At 43.3% G+C, this 25,687-nt stretch overlaps 1 protein-coding gene and 1 long non-coding RNA gene across 2 annotated transcripts in view; both read left to right on the top strand.

Annotated features, from left to right (window-relative positions):
- The first annotated feature begins 8,769 nt into the window (after positions 1-8,769).
- LOC121070190 lies at positions 8,770-10,122 on the top strand. Its single transcript, XR_005819944.1, has 3 exons — positions 8,770-8,895; positions 8,968-9,138; positions 10,098-10,122. It is a non-coding gene; the product is annotated as an uncharacterized LOC121070190 (long non-coding RNA).
- A 989-nt stretch (positions 10,123-11,111) lies between these two features.
- The window catches only part of EPHA5 (EPH receptor A5), a 198,413-nt gene continuing 183,837 nt past the window's right edge, over positions 11,112-25,687 (top strand). The window contains 1 exon segment of the mRNA XM_040555646.1: positions 11,112-11,387. Within this exon segment, the coding sequence (XP_040411580.1) occupies positions 11,270-11,387 (118 nt within the window). The 5' untranslated portion in view covers positions 11,112-11,269.

The raw sequence follows: 25,687 nt of genomic DNA, 5'->3' as shown, positions 1-25,687 counted from the left end.
ATAATAGTCTCTAACTATAGAGGGCAGCAGGTTATTTTTAATTATAACATTTGTGATGCTTCAGTTGTTTTACTTATGTTCATTTTTAACTTGGTGCCTCTAAGAAGCTTACAGAAGCTATTGATAGCTTATTAACATTTATAAAGTGAGTGTTTTGTTAGAGGGTTGAACTATGGTTGTGTGTTTCCTTAGAATAAAAGTAATAATTGATCATTTGGTTCTGGAACTTAATCTTTGAAACTTATCAATTTCTGTAATGCTTCACTTTCTAATTCTAGTTTCCCAGTTGAGAATGCTATAGAAATTGTTAACTGAGATTTAAATGGAGGGTGATATTTTCCAACTAAGGGAAATCAAGAGACGGGCAAATATGTTTCAAAACCTTTGCTCAGCTGGCACAATGCAAGGGGATTGTATTGACTATAGCTGTAGTTATGCTTAAACATACATTTTTTGATCCTTTTGTTGAAGGATTTCAATTCCTTTAGACCAGTTGCTGGTACTAATGATATCCTGAACAATTCAGAACTCCTAATGATAATTAACAGGGGAAACTTCAATGCTATTTTAGCCTTCTTAAATAACCCCTTCTGAACATTTCCACATCTATGTAGGCAAGCTGCAGACAGCAGCTTGCTACAAAATCAAAATTTTTTCATTGCATTTGTGACTGAAAAAAGTAATGGATGTGGTTTAAGTTGAAGTGACAGCTTCCTGCTTTGTAGAAACATGGCTCAATTTCTAGTTTGATCAGAGCAGTACAACAAAAAATGTTTTAAGTAGTTAATGACATGGTTTCATACTTATATTACTTCTGGTTCTTTGTCTTCGTTATTCTATATTTTAACACTGGAGTCCTTTTGGAAGGTAAAGCAAGAAGGGCTGAGACTGTTGAGCAGCTCTTGGTTGATTCTCTTCTACTCGACTGTGTATCCCACTTCTTATAGCCTAAAAATTACGATCCTCTGCCAAATGCTGTATCTCTAACCTGGCATGTCAGTGCAATGTGATTTCCAGTTTGCTGGCAGCCCATCTTGCTCAGAGTAGTTGTAAACAGTGATGCTGGTATTTTTATTGGCTAATTTTACAAGCTGGCATCTGCTGTCAGCGGCTTCATGTAAACACACTCCTGCCACAGCATCTGTTCTGCTGCATATTGCCCTTACCCTAGTGCTCAAATGGAGCTGGGGAGGGAGTGATCAAGCTCTCTACATTGAAAACTGGGAGCTGAAGATGGGGCTCAGACCTCCTGGAACTAGATCTTTGGAAATAGACTATTTGAGTCAATTCAAGAACACTTCTCTAAATGGCTTTGAATTCTCCACTACTCAGTGTCCAACCCTGCTCACTGCTTGAGCAAACGTTTTCTTAATGTGAACTCAGGAAATGTGTGAAGGTGACCAGAACAGCGGACTTCTATATCGATGGAAGATGAATGTTTTTGTGAACAAAATTTGAGATGACAGGACTGAGTTGTTAGCCAGATGCGATGAAGTTAGATTGATCTTGTGGAAGCCACATACAAAATAGATGGATATGAGTACCAGGAAAGAACAGCCCCCAGTCAAAGTGGAGACAGCTGTGCAAAGAGGTTGGTATATATGTAGAGACAAAATTTTGGTCTCAATGGAGAAATTAAAAGGCAATTATGATGTGCAGTTTGCCAATGGATTATCAAGCTATGTAAATATAGGGGACTTGACTAATACCAGAGCAAGTTAGTGGCAGTGCAGCAAAGTCCAGCTTGCCTTGATGTCAGACCAAAGAAAGAACAGACCTAGCCAAAAAATTAATAATTGTATTAAATGTAGTATGTTATGAGCTAGTATCATATTTAAGTGACCCTATGCATCTCCTAACACACGTATCATAAGCATAGTTGCTTTGTTTCATCGCCTAGCGTATGCAGGATTTTATTCTGTGCTTGTGACCACTAGATTCCCTTCCAGAAGAGGGGTGGAAGACAAAGCAATGACAGAAGTTTGCCTTGTAGTTTTACTGAGGGGTGTTCATATTTCTTGCTTCTAGAAGTTCATGTAAATTCTTGGATTAATCCTAAAGAAAAAAAAAAAGTTGATTGCAGACGGGGGAGAGCTGCATTGTTTTATAAATATGGTCTAGGAAGCAGCAGTGTTCCATGTTCAGCAGTGCTTGAGTGAGAGTTCATGGCTGGTGTAGCTCTCCTGTCAAAATTAGGATTTTTTTTCCCTGCTCAGTATGTTTCTCTGCCTCCATTGGAAAGGAAAATACTGAGAAAGTTCCTAATATAAAAATTAAGCATGTTCTGCTTTCCTGGAGACATGGGCAGACCTGCACCAGCCTCTTCTCTCTCTCTAACATGATTGTGAATGTCTTCCCACCTTCCAAATTATGGGCTAACTCATACCCAGAGGAGCCACCTAATTTGTAGGTGCCCAGATCCAGGTGTGGTGATTGTGAGGAGTGTTGATAGGCCAATTTGCTGCAAATGAAATAGGGAGAGCTTGATGCAGAATAAATGGATTCACAACACCTGCCAGCAACAAGCAGCAGAAAAAAAACAACCAAACAAACAAAACCCAGAAGTGTTCACCGCTACCCTGTGCAATGATCAGCCCATTTGCTCAGAATTTTAATAAACATTTATCCTTGGTGTGGATATTTATGCTGGCTAGGTATGCCCAGGTCTCTCCTGGACACTGATCCGCATCTCTGAGATGAGCTCTGCTTATTTTCTGTATAATCCCCTTTTGCTTAGGGGACTTGTCCAGAAAGGAGGGATTGTGGATTCAATGCTTCCCTCAAAGCACACAGGGCTTGGCTTGGAATAGTTGCATCTTAGTTGGGCCAGAAAGACCTAATGTGCAAATGACTGATCAACTATCTGGGTGATTTTCGGCAAGACAGAGGTAGGTTTGCATCTCCTTCTGACCTGATTCTTCCTTCATTTGCAAATGCCTTTTTAAATATTTTATTACTATGTGGGCAGAGTCATGTTTGTCACTTTCAATATAAGTAAGTTGGTTTGTTTTGTTGGAATGGTTCTGAGCATGTGCAGAAACGATGTGTAGCCCAACAAAAATGTTGTTTGAGAAGGGTTTGGATATTGTGAACAAGAAATGGGAGAGGAAAGATGCTTGATTTAAACATACTGCTTGGCGTAGTATGATGCATGTCTAAGATGGGGTGCGTTTTGAGATGGTTATTGTCCGGTGACTAGTTTCTGGACCCCAACAATACATTGACCAGAAGCTGTACTGAGGTTGAACATTGAGTTAAACTTTATGTAAATGGCCTGATAATGACTTCAGTCCACTTTGCTCATTTCATTATTTGCTGCTGTGTGTAGTTTCACTGTATAAAGGAGCTATGCAATCAGTGCATCTGTAATGGTTTTATTAAAGTTTAAATGTTTATACCAGGCTCAGTATTTCCTGCAGTAAATGTCTTAGGGTGGCTATTGCACTCTGGGTAAAATGTCTATTATGTGCCCTAGACCAGAGACCCATTACAAGTTCACATTACAAAGTATTCTGCTCTAGGCTACAGCTGTAATCTGATTGCCACTCCTTTTTCTACTTGCTGTGCATGTGCCCCCATCTCTTTCACCTCCTGATTGAATGAAATTGTAATCACCTACTCTTCTGTTTAGCTGGGGGCAGAATTAAACGCAGAAAACAGAGGCAGCCAGAAGTGTCTGGGAGTGTGCACGTGGGAAGGCAGAACCTACAGGAGGATGAATTAAGTGGGGATTAAGCAAAGGTGCCAGAGCCAAGATGATCTCAGAAAAGACAGAAAGGGGAATGAAGTTTAGAGAACGAGGAGGAGAAGCTATAAAAGGAGAACTAATAGGTAATGAGCCGCCAGTTCTTATTCATAGCCATCTCACGATGCAGATGGTGTGCTTACACTCCAGTACTGTCCAGTATACTGGTAATATTTCAGTGGAAACTGGGAGGAACATGGAGACACTGCCTCCTTGTACAGGGATGAGGTTAGAAAAGCCAAAGTCCAACTAGAATTCAATCTGTCAAGGGATGTCAAAGACAACAAGAATGACTTTTATAAGGAGATAGGTGACAAAAGGAAGACTAGGGAAAATGTGGACCTGCTGCTGAATGAGTGGTGACATGGAGAAGGTTGAAGTTCTGCATGCCTTCTTTGCCTCTCTCTTTACTACTAAGACTGGTTTTCAGGAATCCCAGGTCCTAGAGACTGGGGGAAAGTATGGGACAAGGAGGATGTGTCCTTGGTGGAAAAGGATCAGGTCAGGGAATACTTAAACTGGACTTATGTAAATTCATGAGATATACCCATGAGTGCTGAGGGAACTGGTAGATGTCAGTGCAAGGCCACTCAAATTTTAGTTTCATTCATTAATGACCTAGATGATGGGGCAGGGTGTACCCTCAATGAGTTTCAGCCTCATCCAGGTATAATGCTGACCCTTTAAAGCACATCTTTTTTAGCAGGATTTTACTTGCACCTGAAGGGGATATTTTCAGCTAAGAAAATAGCTTCCTCGGGATTACTCAGGGTACCTACGTCAGAAGAAAAACATTATCAATGCACCTGAGTCCTGTAGCTTGGTTGCAAAGCTACCTAAGTGTTCCAGCTGTTCTGGTATGGAAGGAGTAGCTTTTCCAAGTAACAAACAGAAGCGTCTGAAAGGCTTGTGTCTTTATGGCAGCTAGACCTTCAAATTGCATAGAAGTTGCATATTAAAGGCTGATGCTCATTTTTTTTTTTTTACCTTTTCTTCCTTTTTTTTTTTCTTAAAAAAAAAAAAAACTAACACAGGTAAGTTTTTTAGTAAGGTATTTTGTTTGCAACTTTTGGACGGGGTAAGGGAAGAAATTAACAGAAAGTTGAGTGGCAATGCAAACGTATGCATTCTATGTCACCAGGTGATATTTGTGCCAGAATTTGTCACGTGAGGCAGTCTGTTGCAGAAAGCTGGTCCCAATTCCACCTTGTTCCTCTGTTATTCAAAGCTATTAAGTAATGCACGTGCAGATATACATACATATTTACACACGATAAAGCATTTCTCCGTGAGGAGATGCTAGAGTTCTGCAAGCTAAGTATTTATGAGTTTGGAACATAGGGTTTACCTAATGGCACAACTTGACACTGCAAAGAAAGGAGAGAAATAAATATGCTCCTGCGTTTTAAAAACAGTTGCAATTAGCTGATGGAAGGGACTCAAAGACTATAGCTGTGATCCAGATGCCATCTCACAAGAACTTAAATGAATGTGTTGGCAGCTGAAATTGCTAAGCATTTCCAAGTGTTTGAGATATGAAGTGACTGACAATGATGTGATTTATTTAGGGAATCATTAGGAGTAGGTTGAAATAGAGAAGTTAGTATCAAATGGCTCTGCTTGGAGGAGGGAGTGAGGTGAGATGAAATGGATTTGCTTTCCTCAAATGACTGGAGAATAGATGCAGTTAGTTGGCCTTAGTGTGGAATACAGGGCAGTAGCTTGAGTTAACAAAACTGGTCTGCCTATGATCAAAGAAATTCAGGGTAGCCATCCAGATTACCCTTAGAGATTAAAGAAGGTATTAATGACCTTATGAAACATAGTTCAGAAAGGAACAGAGTTCTGGATAGCACTGTATGTAGGAGATTAATGTACTGCACTATTAAATGATACATTAATATAGTGACTTTCATCATTATATCCGTTATTGTGTTTGTACCTTGAACAAATGTGCATTTAATGAGTGAAGTGCTGAATGTGAACCCTTGAACTACAGTAATGTCCGTATTTGCTAGCATAGATCCTGATCCAAAATGACATGCTGGAAAAGGAAAAGTGAGAATGAAGAGCAAATGGATGCTTTAATGGCTTTCGAGCTCAGTTCAGGTCTGCCACACACCTTCTGTGTGACCTTGAGCAAGTTACTCAAGGGCTGGGTTTTCACAAAGCACTCTAGTGCCTGCAGATGTATCCAAGTCACTTGCCCAAGTTTATGCAGTGTCTACTAAAGCTCCTGCCTGTCTTGAGGAGATAAGCCAGTTCCTCTTCAGATCTGCTGATTCTTATTGATACAAGACTAAGATCATTTCATTAATATTTTAAGGACATTGTCCCTGATCTAGAAGAGGCATAATCAATTCAGTAATCTTTATCTGCATCTTTAACATCTCTTCTGCTTCTGTCTATCTGTACAGGAGTGGTAACACTGCTTTTCCTCACAGGGGTGGGTTGGAAAGATGGATTCAAGAGCATGAGGTGCTGAGCTATTGCAGTTAGTGGATGCACACAAATAGCTTACCATGAGAAATGTGGAAGTGAGTCCGTTATTAAATTTATACTGGGCTAACAATGTAATCATATTAGCCTTTGCACTTTCTCCTGTGCTCCACTTTCTACATTAGAATATCTCCATAAATCTATTCAAAGCCATTTCATTTATTCCCTTTAATGTGTGATGCAAAGAAACACCTCAATGCTTGATAAGTAGTGGGTGGGCTGCAAGTGCTGCCAGCTCTATCTGCTGCTATGCTCAGTCCTCACGAGCATGTGCTTCTTTGTCTGGCATGGATTATTTTGCTGATCAATCTAATCTAGATTATTAGCCAGTGGAGTGATATATGTTGAGCACCCTGGGCATTTGCTCACCGATGGACAGTGATTTTAACACCTGGGATCTGGCTCTGTGAGGTCACCACGGCGCAGCGATAGAAGGGAGTAGTGACGCAGGATTTGCAAACAGCAGTGTGTGCTGCCAGGTCGAGGGCATTTTATCAGGACCAAAGGCTGCTGATGAAGCGCTCCAAAATAAAATGCCAGGCTGAAATGTCAGGCTTTCTCTAAGCCTTTTATGTTTGAGACAAATATTCACATGTTTTTCCCATGGATTTTCACGGCTTTGGATGTAATTTCAGGCTGTAAATGAAATGAACAGATTTTCCTAAGTGCTCAGTTGCCAGTAGCTCCTGTATTTTGTGGGGGTGGGAAGAGAGAAACTGGTGCTGACACCATACAAGTGACTGAGTTTTGAACTTGCACAGGCAATTCTTTATTTACCACTTGTTCATTTTCCTTCACACAACACTGGTGTGCTGGTTAACACCTTTCTCTGCACCAAGGTACGAAGATTACAGCAGTGACCAAAGGGCACAATCACTGAGATACCTCATCTGGCCAAGGGGTGGCCCACCTGCACTTGATGTTCAACTTCACTGTCCCCACTACAGATTTTTCTATTGTCTGCTGGGGCTAACTATTGCTTTCTGCAGTCCTACGTAGGCTGCTGTGGTGTTTCTTGAACACAGCCATTTTGTGTTAAAACTGTAGTTGCAGTCGTGGTACAAATCCAAATATATCTGTCTGCTATGCAAAGCTGCTTTCTGCTCCCAGATTGCTTTTGCTTTTAACAAGCATTTATTTTTTTGAAGAGAAGGTAGGTCTTCTGTTTCAAGGGGCTCGTGGGGGGAAAAAAATGTCATGACTAAATTTCATGAGGGTATTCCTGAAAGGTGTCATCTTCTTTGATCTGTTTAGAAAAAAGACTTTTCAAGGGAATACGGAAATGTTTAATTAGTCTGTAATATAATCAATTTGTTGCAATAGACTGGGGCTTCTATTCTATTAATGCAATGAAGACATTGCTTCAGTGGGACTGTTTATACTGAAAGTATGAAATTGAGTCTTTTCTCAGACAATGGCTCTACTGAATATGTAAGTATCTTACCACTACACTTTAACAAAGGATAATGATACAGGGAACGTATTTGGTTGGCAGATGTGGGTTCCTGAAATAATCTGAAGGATAAACTTGTTTATTGTTTCAGAGTATCCTGTTGATGATAGGATAAACGGTACACCAATGAAACGAATTGGCAATGCAGAATTAGAAGCTGGTCAGAACACAAAGAAGATGCGAAAGAAACTACATATGTGGTAGAGAAATTAAATTGAACATGGAAAAATGAGCTTTTGCATATCTGAGGGAAACAATCAGAAATGCACTAATGCAAAAGATGTCTGGCTTAAAAAATAGTTTAAAATATGTGTAATAGCTGACAGGAAATTAGGTATGAAGTGGCAAGGTACGTGGGGCAAAGCTGTCATTTTCAGACATCATACGCAAAACCATTTTAGAGCTAGTTGCTTATTATGGCTTTAATATGTTTGCACTTTTGGGCAAACTGTTATGAGAGATGTTGGGAAAACTGGAGGGAATTTGGAGTATAACAGTATTACTAACACTCTATAGAAATGAGTCATGAGAAAAATATAAAGGATGAAGTACAGACCTTAGCTAAGCAATGATTAAGAGGGTACACTGTTTGCAAAAGTGAAAAGGCAGAAATGTTGGGGGCAGAAATGGATTAATGAGATGTAGGAAGAGCAACTTGAAATTAATACAAAATATAGGCTGGATGTGGGGAGAAATGGCATGAGCCTGAAATGGATTAGTTTTGGGAATAGTTTGAGATCCACACCTTGTGATTCTTATAGTGATTTTATTCAAAGAAATAAAAGATGTACCCTTTGGTGGAAGATAGTGAGGGATCCTATGCCCAGCTCCTTTCTGATTACCCATCTCTTCTGATGCATGAACTCTGAGGAACACTGGACCACTTCCCTCTGGTGGGGAACTGCTGAGGAAGATGCTTAGAAACTAGAAATGTGCAGCGTTTCAGCCTCTCACCACTTGGCTGTTGTGGCTGAGCTAGTAGGATGGGGCATGCACTCAGTGTAGGATGCTGACAGAAGGCTACCAGGAATGCTGCAGCGCTTTGCTAAAATCTGTCCTCTCTTTCAGGACCCACTGATGCATTGAACGGGCAAAAGGCAGGAGAGGATTGCCTGCTGCAGATGACAAAGAAGATTCATGGAAAAAATGAAAGGACGTTTGTGAAGACTGAGCCCCACCAAACACGATCCACTAGATAGTATGTAAAGTTGCAAAAGACTCCACTAGGGGATGAGACAATCACTTTATAATGCTGTATTTTTTTTTTTAGCAGTACTCAGTGACAACCTGGGAAATGAGGCTGAGACACTCTTCCTGTGCCACTGGAAGGATAGAAAACAAACCAAATATCTTGGAACGAGCTGGTTTCCTGCAGAATAATAATAATAATAAAAAAGGCAGCTATGCTGAAACCTAGAACATGGTGGCTGTTCTTAAATAGGTTATGAATCATATGAAGCTCATCTCAGTGTTTCCTAGAAAATTAAAATGTCACATATCATCTGAAATGCCTCTGAATTATAAGCCTGCTAGTCCAAACAGCAGATAACAACTGTCAAACAGCAGCTGAAAATGGGGAGCAAACGAGTTTACCACCTGAGATTGTGATAAAAAAACTTGTCTTGCCCCTCAACTGGCAGAAGCTCCCATCAAGCTTGGCTTTTCTTTTTTTTTTTTTTTCTTTGCCATCTGATCCTTTTGAATATGCTAGCAAGATGCTCTTTCTGAGGACATTTTCCTCCTTTTTCTTGATTTCTGGGTGTGGTGTGAGGGTAAAACTTACCAGTGCTTCTTCATGCCCTAGACATGAGTATTCCACACAGAGCTATTCCCATCCTAAATCTGATGCAGGGCTGGGGCAGATGTTCCCTGTCATGGCAATCTATCCCAGCTGAGGATCTGGCCATGCAGCTTTTGCCATCAGACCATTCCCAGCATTACCTTCATCCCTTTTGAACTACAGATTAGTGGAATATTTGAATAGTGAAGATCTGATTCACTGCTGTAAACAGATGCATGCCATGCGTTTTCGTTTGGCTGGCAACTTCAGCTACGCACTTCATGTTGTAAAGCAAAGCCCCTTCCTTGTCCTCCTGGTGGCAGTAAAAATGTTGAATAACTTGTGATGTACAGAATACTCTTGCATCAGGAGCAAATGCTGTAGAAAATAACATGCATGATACAGTCCAGGACTATGTTTATATTTTGGCAATAGCTGAGGTTTGTATATGGCGCTAGGGCCAAGAGGAAAAAGTGAGCATTGCCAAGGTAGAGCGCTCTGTGTGATTGGAAGTTCCTGGTTAAAGACAGTATATGGAAAACTGGGCATTTAGGTCTCCGTTTAATACTGCCTTTATTTAGAGGTTTCATAAGGTAATTTGCATTTTTTTTTTTTTTCAGTCCTGAACCTGAAACTTGCTTTGTGGGGGGAACCTTGCTCAGAATACCTTTGCAGGTACTCAGTCTTCACTTACTGCCTTTCTAATATGAACAAAATCTTGGTGCCGGGGAAACGAAAGAGAAAAGTCTCTAACTTTGATAGGGCCAGCATGGACTTTTAAATGCTGCGATTTGGACAATGCTGACCTAGTTGAAATGTGGGAGCTGAGACAGGGCAGTGGTGGAGGTATTTTGACAAGCTTACCTACCCACAGCACGGTGAAATGGAGGAGGTGCTGCAAAGTCACCCCTTAACTTTGCTGCTTGTGCAGCTACCAGGCTCAATTTTGTCTTTATTCACTTACCTGGAGGCAGTCTCCTCGAGGGCTCTTGGCTCCAGTGAGGAACTGAATATACCTCCAGCAATTAATTTCTGATTATTTTTTTATTTTTTCAGGAAGATGAAGTGAGAGTGACAACTAGGGCTCTGCTGAGCAAAACTCAGTGACAACTTTCCCAAAACCACCTGTCAATGCGGGATTCAAAGCTGTGCTCTAGTGGCAGCCTCCCAAAGGCAGAATACACCTGCAAATCACCTTTTGCCTGTCAGGTATGTACCGGTTTCACTACCAAGTTTGCGGTGTTCGTGTTTTCCTGGATGGGGACAACCATGCACTGGGGTCTGGTACAGACGGGGACAAAACTGTCTTTGCCCTTAAATCGCAGGTTCCCCGGTTTGCGACCCCCCGGTGTGACTGGGGCCGGCTGCACCCCCCGAGGCTGAGGTGAAAGGTGCGGGGGGGGAATACAACAACCCCACGAGCCCTTCGGGCAGCCCGGGACGCGGTACGGGAGAGGCGTGCGGGTTCCCCCGCGGGCCCGCCATTTCAGGGTCCCCCTCAGGGCGGCGGGCTCCGGTCCCGCGCGGGGAAGGCGGTGGCGGGCCCGCCCCGTCAGGGGCGTCTCCGCGGCGGCGGCGGCGGCTCGGGGCCGCCTCCCCCGTCCCCGCCCCCGGTTCCCCAGTCGCGCCGGCGGCTGGACGGGAGCGGAGCGGAGCGGAGACGCGCTGCCAGCCCGCCCCGTCCCATCCCGTCCCGAGCCCGCCCGACCCGAGCGGGGCAGCGCCGGGGAGGGAGGGGAAGGGGTCGGGGGGGGGGAAACATCCGCGGCCCCATGCGCTGAGGGGCGGCGGGATGGGGCTGCGGGGCGGTGGCGGCTGGGCCGGCCGTGCCGGGGCGCCGGCTCCCGCCTGGACGTGCCTGCTGCTGTGCGCAGCGCTCCGGAGCCTGCTGGCCAGCCCCGGCAGCGAGGGTGAGCGGGGCCGGGCCGTCGGGGGTGGAGGGCGATGGCGGTGCCGAGCCGGGGGAAGGGCTGGCACGGGCGGCTTCGCACAGGTGCATGGAGCCGGGGGGCGTTTTGTAGGGTTGCAGCTGCTGTTTTTTTTTTTTTTTTTTTTTTCCGGGGGGGGGGGGGGCTTGCACGGGTGTCTCGGCATGGCTCCGTGGGCTGGGGGGCCGCAGTGCGCTCCCTCGGTGCCTTCAAACCCGGTGCCGGTGGTGGGGACCCAGCGCCGTGGCAGTGCTGAGCCACCAGCCAAAAACGTGTGTTCAGCTTTCTTGCCTGGCACGGGCACTTGCAGGCTTTCAAATCGGACTTCTTTTTTTCCCCCTCTACCTGTTTTGGGCACTGCCTGAATCTTTGTAATATAAATATTTTGCATTTATGGCAGGCCGTAAGGTGGAAGCAATGGATGGGGAAGTTGAGCATCCTGAAAGGATGCTGCTTGCTCGTAGCAGGCTGTGGGTTTTTTTTTGCGATGCACTGTAATTATTTGTGAAACTCCTTCAGAGGGAGGACGTACGCAGGAAAATGGTAGCCAGAATCTCAGAGATGTGGCCTGAGGTGACCAGCGAGCTGCAATTTGTTTCAGAGAGCGCAAACGATGCGGGTCGTGGCTTAAAAAAAGTAAAGGGAGGGGAAAATGCTGCTCTTCTGCGTGCGGAGATGCCGAGCGTTCGGGAAACGCACTGATTCGGGCAGGAATGGGAATGGCTTTGGCTTCGCCTCAGGGTGAGATAGAGGTGGGCCCAATCCTTCTGCCCCCATGCGGTTTCGGGTGATTTCACCCGTGGGAGCGATGGCTGGGGAGGCTGCTTGGGGCAGGCTCTTCCCATCGCTCACCTGCCTCTTCACCGTCCTGCACCTTCTCTTGCTCCCAGACACGGTGCCGAGAGGCTGGAGGATGCTCGGAGCCCCGTCTTGGGCACCCTTTCCAGTTGTTTGGAAAATCCAGATGATACTGCCCAAGTCAACGGGACCGTTCCCCGAGTGTAGAGGTGCCTCTGCGCTAGCGGGCAGGCGGCATACATAGGAAGCAGGGCTGGAAACAATTAATGAAACTGCTGAGCAAACTGGTTTAGTAGCATCTTTACAGGGAGGTTGCAGGGGAATATTTCAGTGATGATTAGCAGCATGAGCGTTTGCTTCACGGTCTCTCTCCTCCTGTTTTTCTGACTGCCGCTCTCTAATTTCTGTCTCTTCAGTAAATGCAAAGCTAAAAACCCTGCTGGTAGGGGGGGGGGTCTGACTGTGGACCTGAACTTGCTCGATAACTGCTGTCCTTTGCTGCTAGGAGATTTATTTGTAAACAAGCATTATTTGACAAGTGCTTCTCGCAGCATGTCTCCTTTGCCAATTACTACCGAGCGGCTCTGCTTCTGGGAACGGCTCACCCTGCAGTATGTGAATACGACTGCATGAGAAAGAAACCTCAGACACTGAAGTCAGCCTGCCTCGCCGTATGCCACTGATGCTTGTCACTGATTTGGGTTTGAAAAGTTCAAACCCGGGCTGCTTTTAGGTCCATAGAGAGAGATCCTCCCCTGGGGTCTGTTGTCACGTTCAGCTGGTTGGAAACTTTACTTGTGCTTGGATGGAGGTAGCCGTCTCAGAACTGTGAATATTTTTAAAAGTTGTCGTGGTTTTCGTGGGTCTTGTTGTGAGCCCTCATCTTACTCGCCGTGGTTAAAAAACACCTAGCTGATAACTTGTGCTGTATTGGTACATAACACATGTAGTTGCATAGAGGATGGTAAATTCTCATAATTACTATTTTCTTACGCTCTGTGTCGCATTTATTTCTCTAAATCTTACTGTAATACACAGTGACATTGTAGGATAAGATATGTACAGTTAACAATTCACAGTGCCTGAATTTTTGTTTTACCCTCTAGTGGAGAGAGACTTAGGGGAAAGCACTCTAAAAAATCTAGGTTAAGATTTGGAGGGGAGAAAAGTAAATTCAGTGTTTGGGTTCCTTAGCATGGAAATAGCTTTTGGAAAGCACAGCTGAGTTTCAGAAGCTTCTGCCATTTTTATGGGGAAGTATCGAGTGCCTAGCCTATATTGTAAATGTTAGATATCTCCAGTTATAGATTTTAGAATATACATTGGGGAAACTGAATTGAATTTCTGCCACGTTTCTCTATGAAAGGGAAATAAAAGCAATTTTTATTTCAGTTGCCTTTTCTCAGACTATGTATCAAAAGCAAAATGTGCCTTGAAGGATGAATGCTCAGTGCTATTTCATGTTCCAGGTATTGTTTAGCCATTATTTGTAACTCCTTCAGCAGAGTTCATTCATTAGAATCAGAGTTTTCCTTCTTCCCTTTGACTGTTTTTTTTTTTTAACAAATTCAGAAATTTGTCGCCGTGAAAATATTCCAAAGTGTACTATGAAAATATTGCAGAATTTTGAAACGCCAGAATTTCACGAGGGGTTTATTACTTTCAAATGCATCGCCAATGAAAATGTGCAGGGAACTGCTGCCTTCCAGTTACCATCGTGTTTGATCAAACATTTCCTTGAGCAGAAATAAATTGCGTTTGGGTGTTGTGATAACAATCAGAAATACATTGCTTCAGACAGGGAGGGGGGAAACACTGTTGATACTGCAATTACCTAAGCTGTATATTTATGGGAGCCTTGTAATTTTGAAGTGACAGCGTGTAAACCCAAATAGATTTCCTGTGTGGGCTGTCTCTCTCTCTTTTCTTTTTTTTTTTTTTTTTTTTTTTTATTCCTGCTGGTAGCAACTTCTGACCTGTCACAGGCACAAGAGACAGCCCTGGAATATCCGAACGGGTTTCCTACACCTCCTTTGGTTTAAAAATGCACGTTTTAAATCATTCTGTTGGAAGTGCCAGGGCTTGGGAAGTGGCTTTTGTAAATTATTTAGGTAAAACACAGAATGAATGAAGGAGTTGTCTAAAGACCCCTAGCACCAGCCCCAACTTCAGCATGATTTGTTACACGTCACCCGTGGGTTTGGTTTGGTTTGCAGCTCCCATTTGGAAATCACCCAGATGACCTTAGAAAGTGTCATGTGGGCAAATTTTTAAAAAGAATGGAGTACATTTTTAAAAGAATGGGGTACATTGCATCTTCTGATTTCTTGTAACAGTAACTCAACAACATGCGAGCCTAATTGTCATTAAAATTGTCATTAAATAAAAAGGAATATTTAATTTCAGGGCTTTTGAGGAGGCAGCGCTGTTACAACGGTATATTATGAAAGCAGATGAAAAGAAATACAGTTTCAAATAATGGCTGTGACTTAGACAAAGGTGAGGAAGGCAAAGAAAATGTGACTTTGTAATATGTGTTGCATTTGTTTCAGGGACTTGAGCTGAAGAATAGCCTTCTGCTCTTAAGCTCCTGCATTCAATCCTCCTCCTCTGAATTCTTGTGGGAATTTTTGAAGCTTGGTTTGTCTTAATGTATCATTTTAAATTTGAATAAATGAATACAATTAAAGGGGTGGGTCTGGTACAGGCAAACATAGAGGAAGGTTATAATTTGCAGATTATTCATGGCAGAGCATGGAACGAGCCTACATGTTTTAAGTATGTTGACTCAAGCGTGTTTTGTTTTGTGGCAATGTATCATTTCTGTCATGGAACACCACATAAATGCCTATTTAGGTACAACAATGTTTATTGTTAGTCAGCGAATGAAGTCCCTTTTCAAGGAGTATTTCATGTGTTTAGTAGATGTAGGTGTGAAGATACTCCTCATTTTCCTATCAGTCTATTTCAATTAGCCTAATGCTTTGGGTAGAAATAAATGAGACATTTTCAATGTTTCTCCTACTGGCTTGGCTTCATGTGCTTCAACTATTGTATTTTTTGTGATTCTGTAGGTCCTGAGTACTGCCAGCATGCAGTTGAGTATGCAGAATTGTTCATCTTGGACGCATTTCAGCCCGTCAGCAGTGTTTTATAAGGACTTTTTGAGGAGGGATTTGTTCTTTTTGTGTATTGGAACCATCCCTTATACACTTACCGTAACGTTAGTGTGTAGCCTTGGTGCTGTACACCTATTTTACTCATAGGAGTAATCCCATTAACTTTTAAATTTACTGCAGTGGAATTACTGGAACGAGGAGGGACAGCTCATGTCTAATGGTCTTTTTGGGATCAGGATGATGTGATGTATGGCTTTTCAAGAGGTTCAGAATGGCTCTGTCATGATTTTATAATGGAAACTGCTATCCTTTTGACAGTAAAAACAGCATTTGAAACGCAGCACTTTCTAGTACATGACTAAAAGCATTGCTGCCTAATGACACGTTGAAAAAAAGGGAAATAAACAATAGCAAAAATTGACTTCAATATAGTACCTATTTCTTTTTTGAGGCATATTTTAAAAATTGTAATAAATAGTGGAAAACAAGCAAGCTGTCTTAAACGGAGCCACTGACAGACCGTCAGCTTATAGCATGGTAAATGTTTGACACCATAATTTGATGTATAAAGCAGCTATTTGCAAATCAATTTACAGATGGATAAACTGACAGGTACCATGGGGGAAGGAGAACAGCTAGTGGGCTTGTCTGACAGCTTCTTCCCCCTCCTCCGTGATCTCTCCCACAGTTACCTAACGTTTTTGGCTCCAACGCGCCGTCCATCTCCATGTCTGCTCTTCTGTTGCTGTGAAATAAGAAAGCAAAATCTCACCCGTAACAAAATGTTTGTTTGCAGTAAATACACAATGCTTTTTGTAGCAAGCCATGAGAGGGAAGGTAAGAGCAGGATTTTGTAAAATCTTCCAGAAATTGTAAAGCCAGGACAGTTCATTATATGGTGCCTTGCTCTCTGATCTATCTACTTTTACGCTTTATTGTCCTGAGGATTTCCATGTTGCTTCTGCAGAAATCCTTATTTCCATCATGTGCTGAGCTACGGCGGAGTCCCCAGCCCGAGAAAGAGCAGCAGGAATCACTCAGCTGAGCAGTGGTGCTGGGTGCTGTTGTATTTGGGGTCTGGAATGGAAGTGGGGCTGTTGTTACCCCCAGGCTTCCTGGCTTGGAGTTGAAAGCAAGCTTTTAGTGAGTGCTCTATTGTTTTGGTGAATAGAGGTGAGCTTTAGCCATAGCTAAGGGATGTCAGAGAATTGAGACTCTGCCTCAAAAGAAGAAAGCATTTTTTTTTTCAAGGGCAGAATGGGATGTTTAAAAAAAAAAAAAAAAGCACAAACTTCATTTTTGTAGAAGTAGTGAATTTCTGTTACCAAGTGCTCACTTCTGTGGAAGAAAACATTTCATGCAGCTTTTCAGTGGGTACTCAGACTGCTATCCGTTAAAAAGGCTTAAAAAAGAAGTAGAAAAAAACTTTGTGCTTATAGTAAAACATCTTTTTCTGTCATAAGGGTGCCTTCCTCACAGACCATAAGGATTAGTGAGCTGTGGGGCCTGATTTCAGCCTGAGTGAGCTGGCACTGGAAATATGTCTTTACTCAGTATTGATAAATATAGAAAAAATTAATGTTAAAAAGTTAATGATTGTGCTGGAATGAGCAATTTTTACTATTTTTTGCAAAACTCATTTTCTTTGATCGCTTTAGTAAAATTGCTGTGTATTTTAAATTAGCATTCTTTTTTTCTTTGAAAATATGTTTTGTACTTAAGATGTCTTTTTTTTTTTCTTTTTTTTTTTTTTTTGGCACAAACAGAGCTGAGAGATGAATTGCCCTCTGCTTGTGTCGTGCATGTCCCTCACCTCCTCTCTGGCTGCCAGGACACGGAGGTGACAGGTTTTGCTGAAGTGCAGGCCTTTGGTGCCCCAGTAGCTTTTCCAGCCAGCTGTATCGGCAGACTCGAGCACCGGCTCTCAGCAGCTTAGGTCCGTAGGGATTTGTTACCCTTTTAGTTGTCTTTTTGACCTGTTATTCTCTTTTACAGTCTCAGCTCTGGTATTTGCTGTGGCTTTGGCTGGTGCGGTATCTGAGTCTCTCCGAAGGCTTAATGCGCTTATCCTGGTGGAGGTAGGAAGCAATTATCCCTCTCTCCTGCGAGGAAGCTGGTCAGGAGGGGACAGGAGCACGGCCTTGCAGCACTCGACTTCTGGGTTCAGGAGGGGTCATGGGGTGGCTGCTTGCAGAGGTCTGATGGCATGTTGCCTGCTGTGGGTGAGGGCGCTGTGCTGCGCATGAGCACAGCTGTCCTGCCTCTGCTCTTTGGAAATAGGACTAAATGTGCTTTGGGACAGAAAAAGTGTGCTCGGGCTTCAGCACATCCTGTGGCAGTCTCGCTGGGGATGCAGTAATGGTATTTGAGTTGTGCAGGAGGTCCGCGAGGAGGACTTTGGCCAGGTTGAGCTGCTCAGGTGGCCATGAGCTGGATGGATGGGAGAGCTCTCCTGGAGGAGGTGAGGTAGCAGGTAGTGTCATGGGGAACACCTCTGAGCAGGTCTGGCAGCTCTGAGGGTTACGGGGTAATTCCTGTCCCTTTTCTTCCCTCCCTCAAGCTCCTGAGCATCATCATGGTTGAGGTTACGTGCTCCTGGGCAGAGCAAGCTGTGCCTGGGGGTGTGTGTGGAGAGGAAACAGGCTTACTCAGGGAGGTTAAGAGCTAGGTTTAGGAGGCCAAGCAGGTATTTTCAGATGTGCAGTGTGAAATTCAGGCATGTAAATCCCTTGGGATTTACGTTAGGTCACCCGGGGAGCCTGTAGAAGAGAAAGCAGGACCCTGGGGTTGCAGGCTTTTGTGCCAGCTACTACATTGAGGTGTGGTGGGCAGCACCAAAGTGTTTTGTGAAATGTTAACTCCTAGGTTCTCTAATTCAGATCCCTTATTGTAAGAAGGAATTCAGAACAACAAGTTTGAACTTCATAGCTCCCTGAGGGGTTAGAGAAACATTTGGGAGTAAATTAATTATTCAGGATCAGTAATGTGCATTTCATGATATTTCTGGGTGGACTTCTGTCATTTTCTGACTGCTTTGCATGTGCCAAAACAGTGAAACTATTTGAAATTATCTGCATATTTGCCTTTAAGTTAATTTCTCCAGAATCTAGTCATTTCGGTTAACCCATCTTTGCTCTGCTAATGTTCAAACACAATTTCTTCCTAAAATGTGTTGGCAGTGTGCTCTTCCCACTAGCAGCCTCTGCCCTTTTCTGAAACAGAAGGGATAAACTGTCAGCCCCCTGAAAAGCCAATAGATCATCTTAAACATTTTTTTGCTCCCGAGTGCTATCTAAGCATTATGTCAGTTCCTTTTTTTCTACTTGAGCGAACTCAGTGGCAGCAGAGTAGTCATTATTGTCAACAGGAAGGCTTTATTGGTGCCGGACAGTGAGGTCTTGCAAGTCCACTGGTAGTGAAAGCTGACAGCCTTGACAACTCTGGATGTGCCTGGTGAGTTTCTTTCCCTTTGCTGAGTTTAGTTATAAGTGTAACAGGATTGATGCCTGTGCCTTGGAGGACCCCTTTTGAGGACAGAGCTCAGATTGCCTTTAGCTGGTGGTGTGCTGATTTAGGGAAGAACACGAGGGCGCGTTTCAACGCTGCCAGCAGGTGGTTTGACTGCATTGGGAGTCTGTTGGGATTTTAGGCCTTCATTTGTGTGCTTAATAAGGTGCTTGCTTTAAAAGGAGGGTCTCAGGGAAACAGGTTGTGTCCTTCAGCCACTTACAGATACCTTGGTAGTGGCTGGAGACCCGGGGTCTGCAGGCAGCACTGGTATTTTCTTGCTCCAGAGAGCTACCAGTGTGTCTGTACAGTGTTGTTTCCAGGGGATCTCATGAGTGGGGCTGGGAAAACTTCACTGACTCTCTCTTTCTTCACACTGAATAATTCCTTTTCAATTAAAGAGCGATTTTGGTGGGAATAGAAGAGTTTGCCATTTAAAAAAAGGCAAACCATACCGAAAGTTTCCAGGCACTTTGGAGTCAAATAAATAATCTTTCTGACCACTTCTGTTAAGTATGGTGGGAGGAATAAATGACTGCCTCTTGTCTTGAGAGCAAATCCTCGTAAGGGGAAAAAAATGGTACTTTTCTGTTTGTTTTACTGGGTCCAGTTATGAAGTGAGCCTCTGGTCCCACACCCAGGTGCTATGGCCACTGTTGTGCCTGTGGAAAAAATGCAGCCAACCCAAAGAGCTTTGACCAAGGGCAATATTACCCCCCTTCTAAACAGTATGCACAAACAGAAATTACAGACGTGATGCAAAAAACACTGGGTAAAATTTCCTGGCCAGTGTTATGATTGCAGTTGTCCGTCTGGCCTTAAAAACCTATGAATCTGCGATGCAGATTCGAGCATTTTGGCACTTGCTATAAAAGGGAATCATGAGAAAACTAAAAGCAGAACTAAGCCAACATAATAAAATATAAATCTGCAGTTAATATTAGTTTGCGAGTTCATTAAGTAGTGTATTTTTTCTTCCTCCAGTGGGCTATAAATAATAGGTACTGCTACAGCTTGCACTCCACTCTAGCTTGGTTTCCACTGATGGAAATGTTTCCGAGGCTCTTGCCTGCTTATTTTTTGTCTCAACTCAGTGTAGCTAATTAATACAAAACATCTGCTTCCTGATGGCTTTGATTTCTTTCAGGAGTTTTATTTATTCATTTGTTTTTGCTTTCTTGGATTATTTTTGACTGTCACTTGTTGGAGTGCCTTGGATTTATACTTTTTGAAGAAATACTTGGCACAACAGGGAAAACAGTTGGGAAACGAATGGCAACAATACCGCGATAAAAGCGGCGAAGATTGATGAAGCAGAAAAACTTTGACTCATGATGATGGAGAGTCCTTTGCAGTTGGCGTGTCTTGGTAATGTGAACTCCAGGAGCACGGGAGGAAGGACGGGGAGGTACGCAGCAGCAGGAGAAAGCAGCTCAGGTAGAGGTGATGTTTGGCAGCCGTGCCTCTGCCTTGGGCTCAGGGAGAGAGGAGAGCAGAGGCAGCGGGCTGGGTGGGAAGGCTGCGATGCCTGGAGGGCTGTGCAGAGGAGGCCAGGAGCTGCAGGGTGTAGGAGCCTTGAGGATGCAGGAGCACTCACTTGATTCGCACCTTTTTTCATGCAGGAGTTCAGACCCAGGTTACTGAAAACAGTGCTTGGATTCCTGTTGAATTAATAACAACTGTATTAAAGCGCTGTTTTGTTTCAGTTTCTTATAACCAAAACATTTTCATTCAAGTGTTTTTCTTTAAGAATGTGCTAGTTATGAAATCATGCGATGTTTTGAAATATTTATTCAAGCTCTAAGTGAAGGTTTCTTTACTCCTGTTCATGTTGTGATGGGGTATCGATTTGGTCAAAGATACTTTTTTCTTTTTACTTTAGTTTTATTTCAGTGAAATAATAATAATAAAAAAAATCATATGGCTTTATGGCTTCAAGATGTAAAATCTATCAGTTCATGCTATCTTGACCATTCTGCCTGTTCTAGGATGATTTGGCATGAATAACTTCACTAGGGTATGCCTCATGGTTAACTTTTGCTTGCAAGTGGTGCTGATGTAAAAGGATTTATTGGAAATCAGCTCAAAGACTGTTGCAGCCCAGAAGGATCGAGTCTTTGGTATGCCTGCAGAGACTTTTCCCCAGGTTGAGCCACGAACACTTTCCTGGTGGATCCTTGGATGCCAACACGGCATGAAGATGTGTGGCTGGCAGGATCACGAGCACTCAGTGTTTTGTCCTGGCGGTTGGGGGATTTTTCTTTTTCAGGTTGTTTTCTTTCCCTGCTTGAAACTGGAGCAGAGGAATTGAAGCTGCTTCGGCTGATCCAGAGCCAGAGGAGCCCTTCCACTTAGGTGCTGTGACCAGAAGTCCATGAACTGGTGGCTTCAACTCCAGCCGCGGTGCTGTCGTGGTAGACCTGCCCTGCTTTCAGCTGTGCAATCTGGTGCTGCCACGTGGCTCCGTGTCTTAGGTGGCAGCATCAGCTGGGATGCTGTGCCGTGTGGGCAGATGCGTTGGCTTAGGTCAGCATTAAATGCTGTCGGCTCTGGCATTTCTTGTGCTTCCTTCCAGCCACAATCCTCGTGTCGTCATGGTGAAGCTGCTAAATGCCTGTGGTATGAGTGCGACAAGGACATGTGAGTAAAAAGTCAGATCCAATCGCCTGTTAGGCATCCGTGAGTGAAAAAACACTGTTAATTCACCAGCTAGAGTTCAGGGCAAAGGTTTAGCTCGCTTCTGGTTTTATTCCAACTTGATTGCTCACCCGTAGTAAGCAGCCTGTCTGAGAACAAGAGTGTATGCAAATTCCCCTGGCTATTATTCTGTATTAAAAAAAAAAAAAAAAAGGAAGAAGAAAAAAAGGCTGTGGTATGACTTTAGACTTAATCATCATTTATCCTACCCTGAAGGCATGGAAGTTAATGATGATATAGATCTGTGTGGTTTTGTGTTCCCCTTGACTGAGCATTAGAAATAATTAGGGCTTGTGGGATGGATGCACTGCCGGTAGAGATGAGCAAAAAACATTTTTTGAATGTATGCATGTGGCTTCTGCAAGCGCTCTGGCAGAGATACAGGTGCTAAGTGTGCTTATGGGCTCTGAGGTTTCTCGCTCGTTGAGACACATCTAGCTGATGCCAAGGAGAAAGGAAGTGGGAATAAATGAGTTCTGTTATTCTGGAGGTTGTTAAGGTTATGGGGCAGACAGAGTCACTAGCAGTTTCTGGAGAGACTTCTTCAGTGGGATGAGCTTGCCTGCATCCCCAGGGCTGCTGAGAACAGGTTTGGGTTATGCCTGTGGGGTATCTGTAGCACTGGGGCTGGCCCAGGGCTCCTGAGCTGTGCAGGAGCTGGCGTTGGACTTCCTAAAATACGTAAACCGTAAGCATGTAGCTGGAGGTTATCTTGAGCTACCACCTCCTGTGGTCAGCTATTAGACAGCCATGGCCAAGTGTGTGCTGCTAGTTGTCTTGGGTTTGATGGGGAAGAACTGCTTCTGCTGCTCCTGAGACCCCTAGTCCTTTTTTTCCACTTTTTGTGGGTGAAACCGGAGAGATTCAGCTTTTTTATTCCAGTGCAGAACGGCTTCCCAGGCAGCCATATGGTAAGCGGTGCAAGCATCTCGTTGTGATGGCAGCAGCTCTTCTATAAATCCTCTGCTAAAACAGTGCCTTCCACGTGGTAGCTATGTGCTTAGCTACCATTTGCCTGCTGTTTCTCTCCCAGCCTGGCCAATCTGCAGTTTTTAAAGGTAAACCAGTTCAGCAGCAGCAAGGTTTCCAGCAGCGCTGTACCCCTGTGCACGGAGCTGCTGCAGCATCGGAGCAGGGTCACCAGGGCTCCGGCCTGGTGCCCCTCTGAATTAGGGTGGATTTGGGAGCTGGCAGTACTGCGAGTGAATCGAGGATTTGCCAGAGATGGCTGGGTGGGGTGCTGATGGGGAAAAGGCAGCTGCCTCGTACCAGGATGGAGTAGTGGTGATTTCTGTTTGTTTATACAGAAATTTTGGGGATTCTGAAAGCAAAACGTTTCCATCTTTGCTGACGATTTTGCATAACTACTAGCTAAATAAGCTCCTCAGCAGATCGATACGGTGCAGTATTTTAGAAGATATGCTGTGAAGGCAACTCTGGGAAGAAGCCTACGGGGCAGCCAGGGAGTCTGCTGTGACTGCAACAGCCCCTCGGAGCCATCTGAATTATCCTGGGAGCCTTGCAGGTCTCCAGACACAGGGAGAGCTTCAAGTCACTGGCGGCTTTTGTTTTCCTGGCGTGTGAATTTGGGCTCCTGTGCTGTGCCCGTCAAAAGGTCTATCTCATCCCTTCCTATTTGTCTTGATCTATTTAGGATCCTGTTGGGAAAAAAAAGAGAGGAAATGCCTCTTTTCTAACTGGAGATTTAGTATTCAGCGCCGTCGGCTGACTCACCGACAGAAGAATTTCCAATGACTGGAGTTAGAGCTGAATGGGTTGTGTTATCTTTTCATATGCAGAAAATTAGTTTGAAATTGAAGTTAATAACAGCGATTTAAAAATTGTCATTGATAGAAAGATAATTCAATATTTAGTTTTCTCATGTTCTTTTTATGATCTGATGTTTGAATAAAAGCACTTTTTCTGCTTCTTTTCCTAATTAGCATGTCATGAAGAACTTTGTGGCGTCAAACATACCATCTAATTACATTCATTAGCAGCATCTTCGGGACAAGTTTTAATTAAGTTGTACAATGTAGATCAATACTTGTTTTGCATCCATTGCAACTTAGGACAGGAATATACTGCTCTGCATGGTTTAATTACAGTGACTGTGATAGAAGGAATTTGGGTATCCTGCCATTTTGTTGGCAGCAGCAGTCCTTTCCCCTCCTTTTTGAAATGCATGTATATTATGGGACGTGTTGTTTGTGTCATGCTTTAAAGAATATTTTAAGATCGCCCCTGTTATCCCATTAAAAAGGAGAAAGCGCAGTATGATTTAGGAGCAGCTGGGTATTGATGTTTCTCCTGCTCCAGCTGAAGTCAAATTAATGAACCTGAACCTTCAGGAGGGGAAGAGCTGGCTGTTACGGGGTGACATCTAGAATGGGAGATGATAGCAATACTTTTACATCGCTTAGACTGCGGGGTGGAAAGCCACCTGATTTTGTTTCCTTATTTTGACTAGACTTCAGTAAAATCCCCGAGTGTTGTTTCAACTGGATGTCCTCTAATTTGGTAGCATTGTGAGCCCCCAGCTGTGTTTTCTGTTTTAGAAGCAGTACCAGACATGGCAGAACATCTACGTGCCCTGTGATAGCATGATGTATTCATAATTGCATCCACTGCAAATATCTAGATAAACAAATATTTTACAAGTGTTTGATGCCAGGGCTGAGGACTAATTTTTCTGCCTCAGTGCTGCCTTCTGGGCTGGTTTTGCATACAATGGGCACAAAGTTGTCAGCTTTCCATGTAATACAATGATTAAGACCAACTTGATTCTGATAAATTTGTTTTTTCAAGCTAGATCTGTTGTCCAATCTTTTTTTTTCTTTTTTTTAATTCTCCTTAACATTTGAAAGGAGCATGCTTTTTATTTTGGTATAATGTACTTCATGTTTTATTACTTTTGCCCCTACGTATATAATACGGTTTGCTATTAAATCCTTATGCTTCTATACATTTAGGTCTTTGACTCATCAGGGGAAAAAGGCACTTTGAAGCAGAATGCTAATTACAGGAACTCAATCGGCGTGTTTGTATTATAGCGAGCAGGTACCCTGCAAATAGTGTAATTATGATGTCTGAAGAACTCAGTGGGCAACATTTTAATGTCGTCTATGGTGATTGCAGCAGGACGACCTGGGCTGGTGTGAGGGTCTGTATGCCTGGCGTTTGCACCGGTGTGTGTTTGACTGTGCAGAGACAGCCAGTAAACCTTGTAAGAGTTCCAGGGAAGAGGATTGATATTCCCATTCTTTATACCTGTACAGACATACCATTTCTCTAACAATTTTCCAGTACCTACTTAAATGGTTTAATTTCTAAAGGAGCGTGTAACATCCTCTACTCGTTTCAAGCTTATTCTCGGGCTAGCTCATCACAGGCTTGAAGGTCTTGAAAGTCTGATTTTGAAAACCTCTGATGGGATTTTTAAAGAATACATACAGTGGAGACCATGAACTGAAGAGTTGGGGAAATTGGTTCCTTTTCAGGAGGAACATGGGTTCAAAATGTGAGTTTGTGTTATGCAGACAACTATGCTGTTGGAAGCACGTGTTGTAGTTCAAAGGAATTTGTGTGCTTTTATAGTAGAAAGTTCCTCCTAGATTGAGGTTCTGTGTAACAGCTGTGGATTCAGTCTGTTTTTTAACTTGGAGTCTGTTTTTTAACGTGGAGATTTAAAGCCCTGGGTACAAGAGATGACACTGGGAAGCTCAGCACCAAAAGCTGCTATAGTTTTCCTCAGCTGAATTGTGTATGGATTTATTTTTTAATTATTTCACACTTTGTACTCAAGTACTGAGTATTTCAGGCAATATGAGGGAAAATATTGTAAACTTTGGGAATAATTTATTGCTCTTTAATGTGACTTGTTTGCTGATTGTTTACCTGACTTAACAGAGCCACACTGCATTTTTGGGTGGAAAAGATGATGATTCCCTGGATATGTTACAATGAAGTTGTCAAGACTTAGAAAAATTTGCGAGGGAAAGAAAATAGTGTACTATTGCCATAGAAAATACTCTGAAAGTTGAATCCACAATAGCTAGGATGCCCTGCGCATTGTTTCTCGTTTTGTTTTTGTCTTAAAGGCCTCATTATGTTAAAGACTACCGCCTTAAAAGAAGAAATGTGTGTGTATAAGCCTTGATG

This window comes from Cygnus olor, chromosome 4 (assembly GCF_009769625.2).
Source record: "Cygnus olor isolate bCygOlo1 chromosome 4, bCygOlo1.pri.v2, whole genome shotgun sequence".
Lineage (NCBI taxonomy): Eukaryota > Metazoa > Chordata > Aves > Anseriformes > Anatidae > Cygnus > Cygnus olor.
The sequence above is the reverse complement of the archived record's forward strand: the minus strand, read 5'-3'. Positions and strand labels throughout refer to the sequence as shown.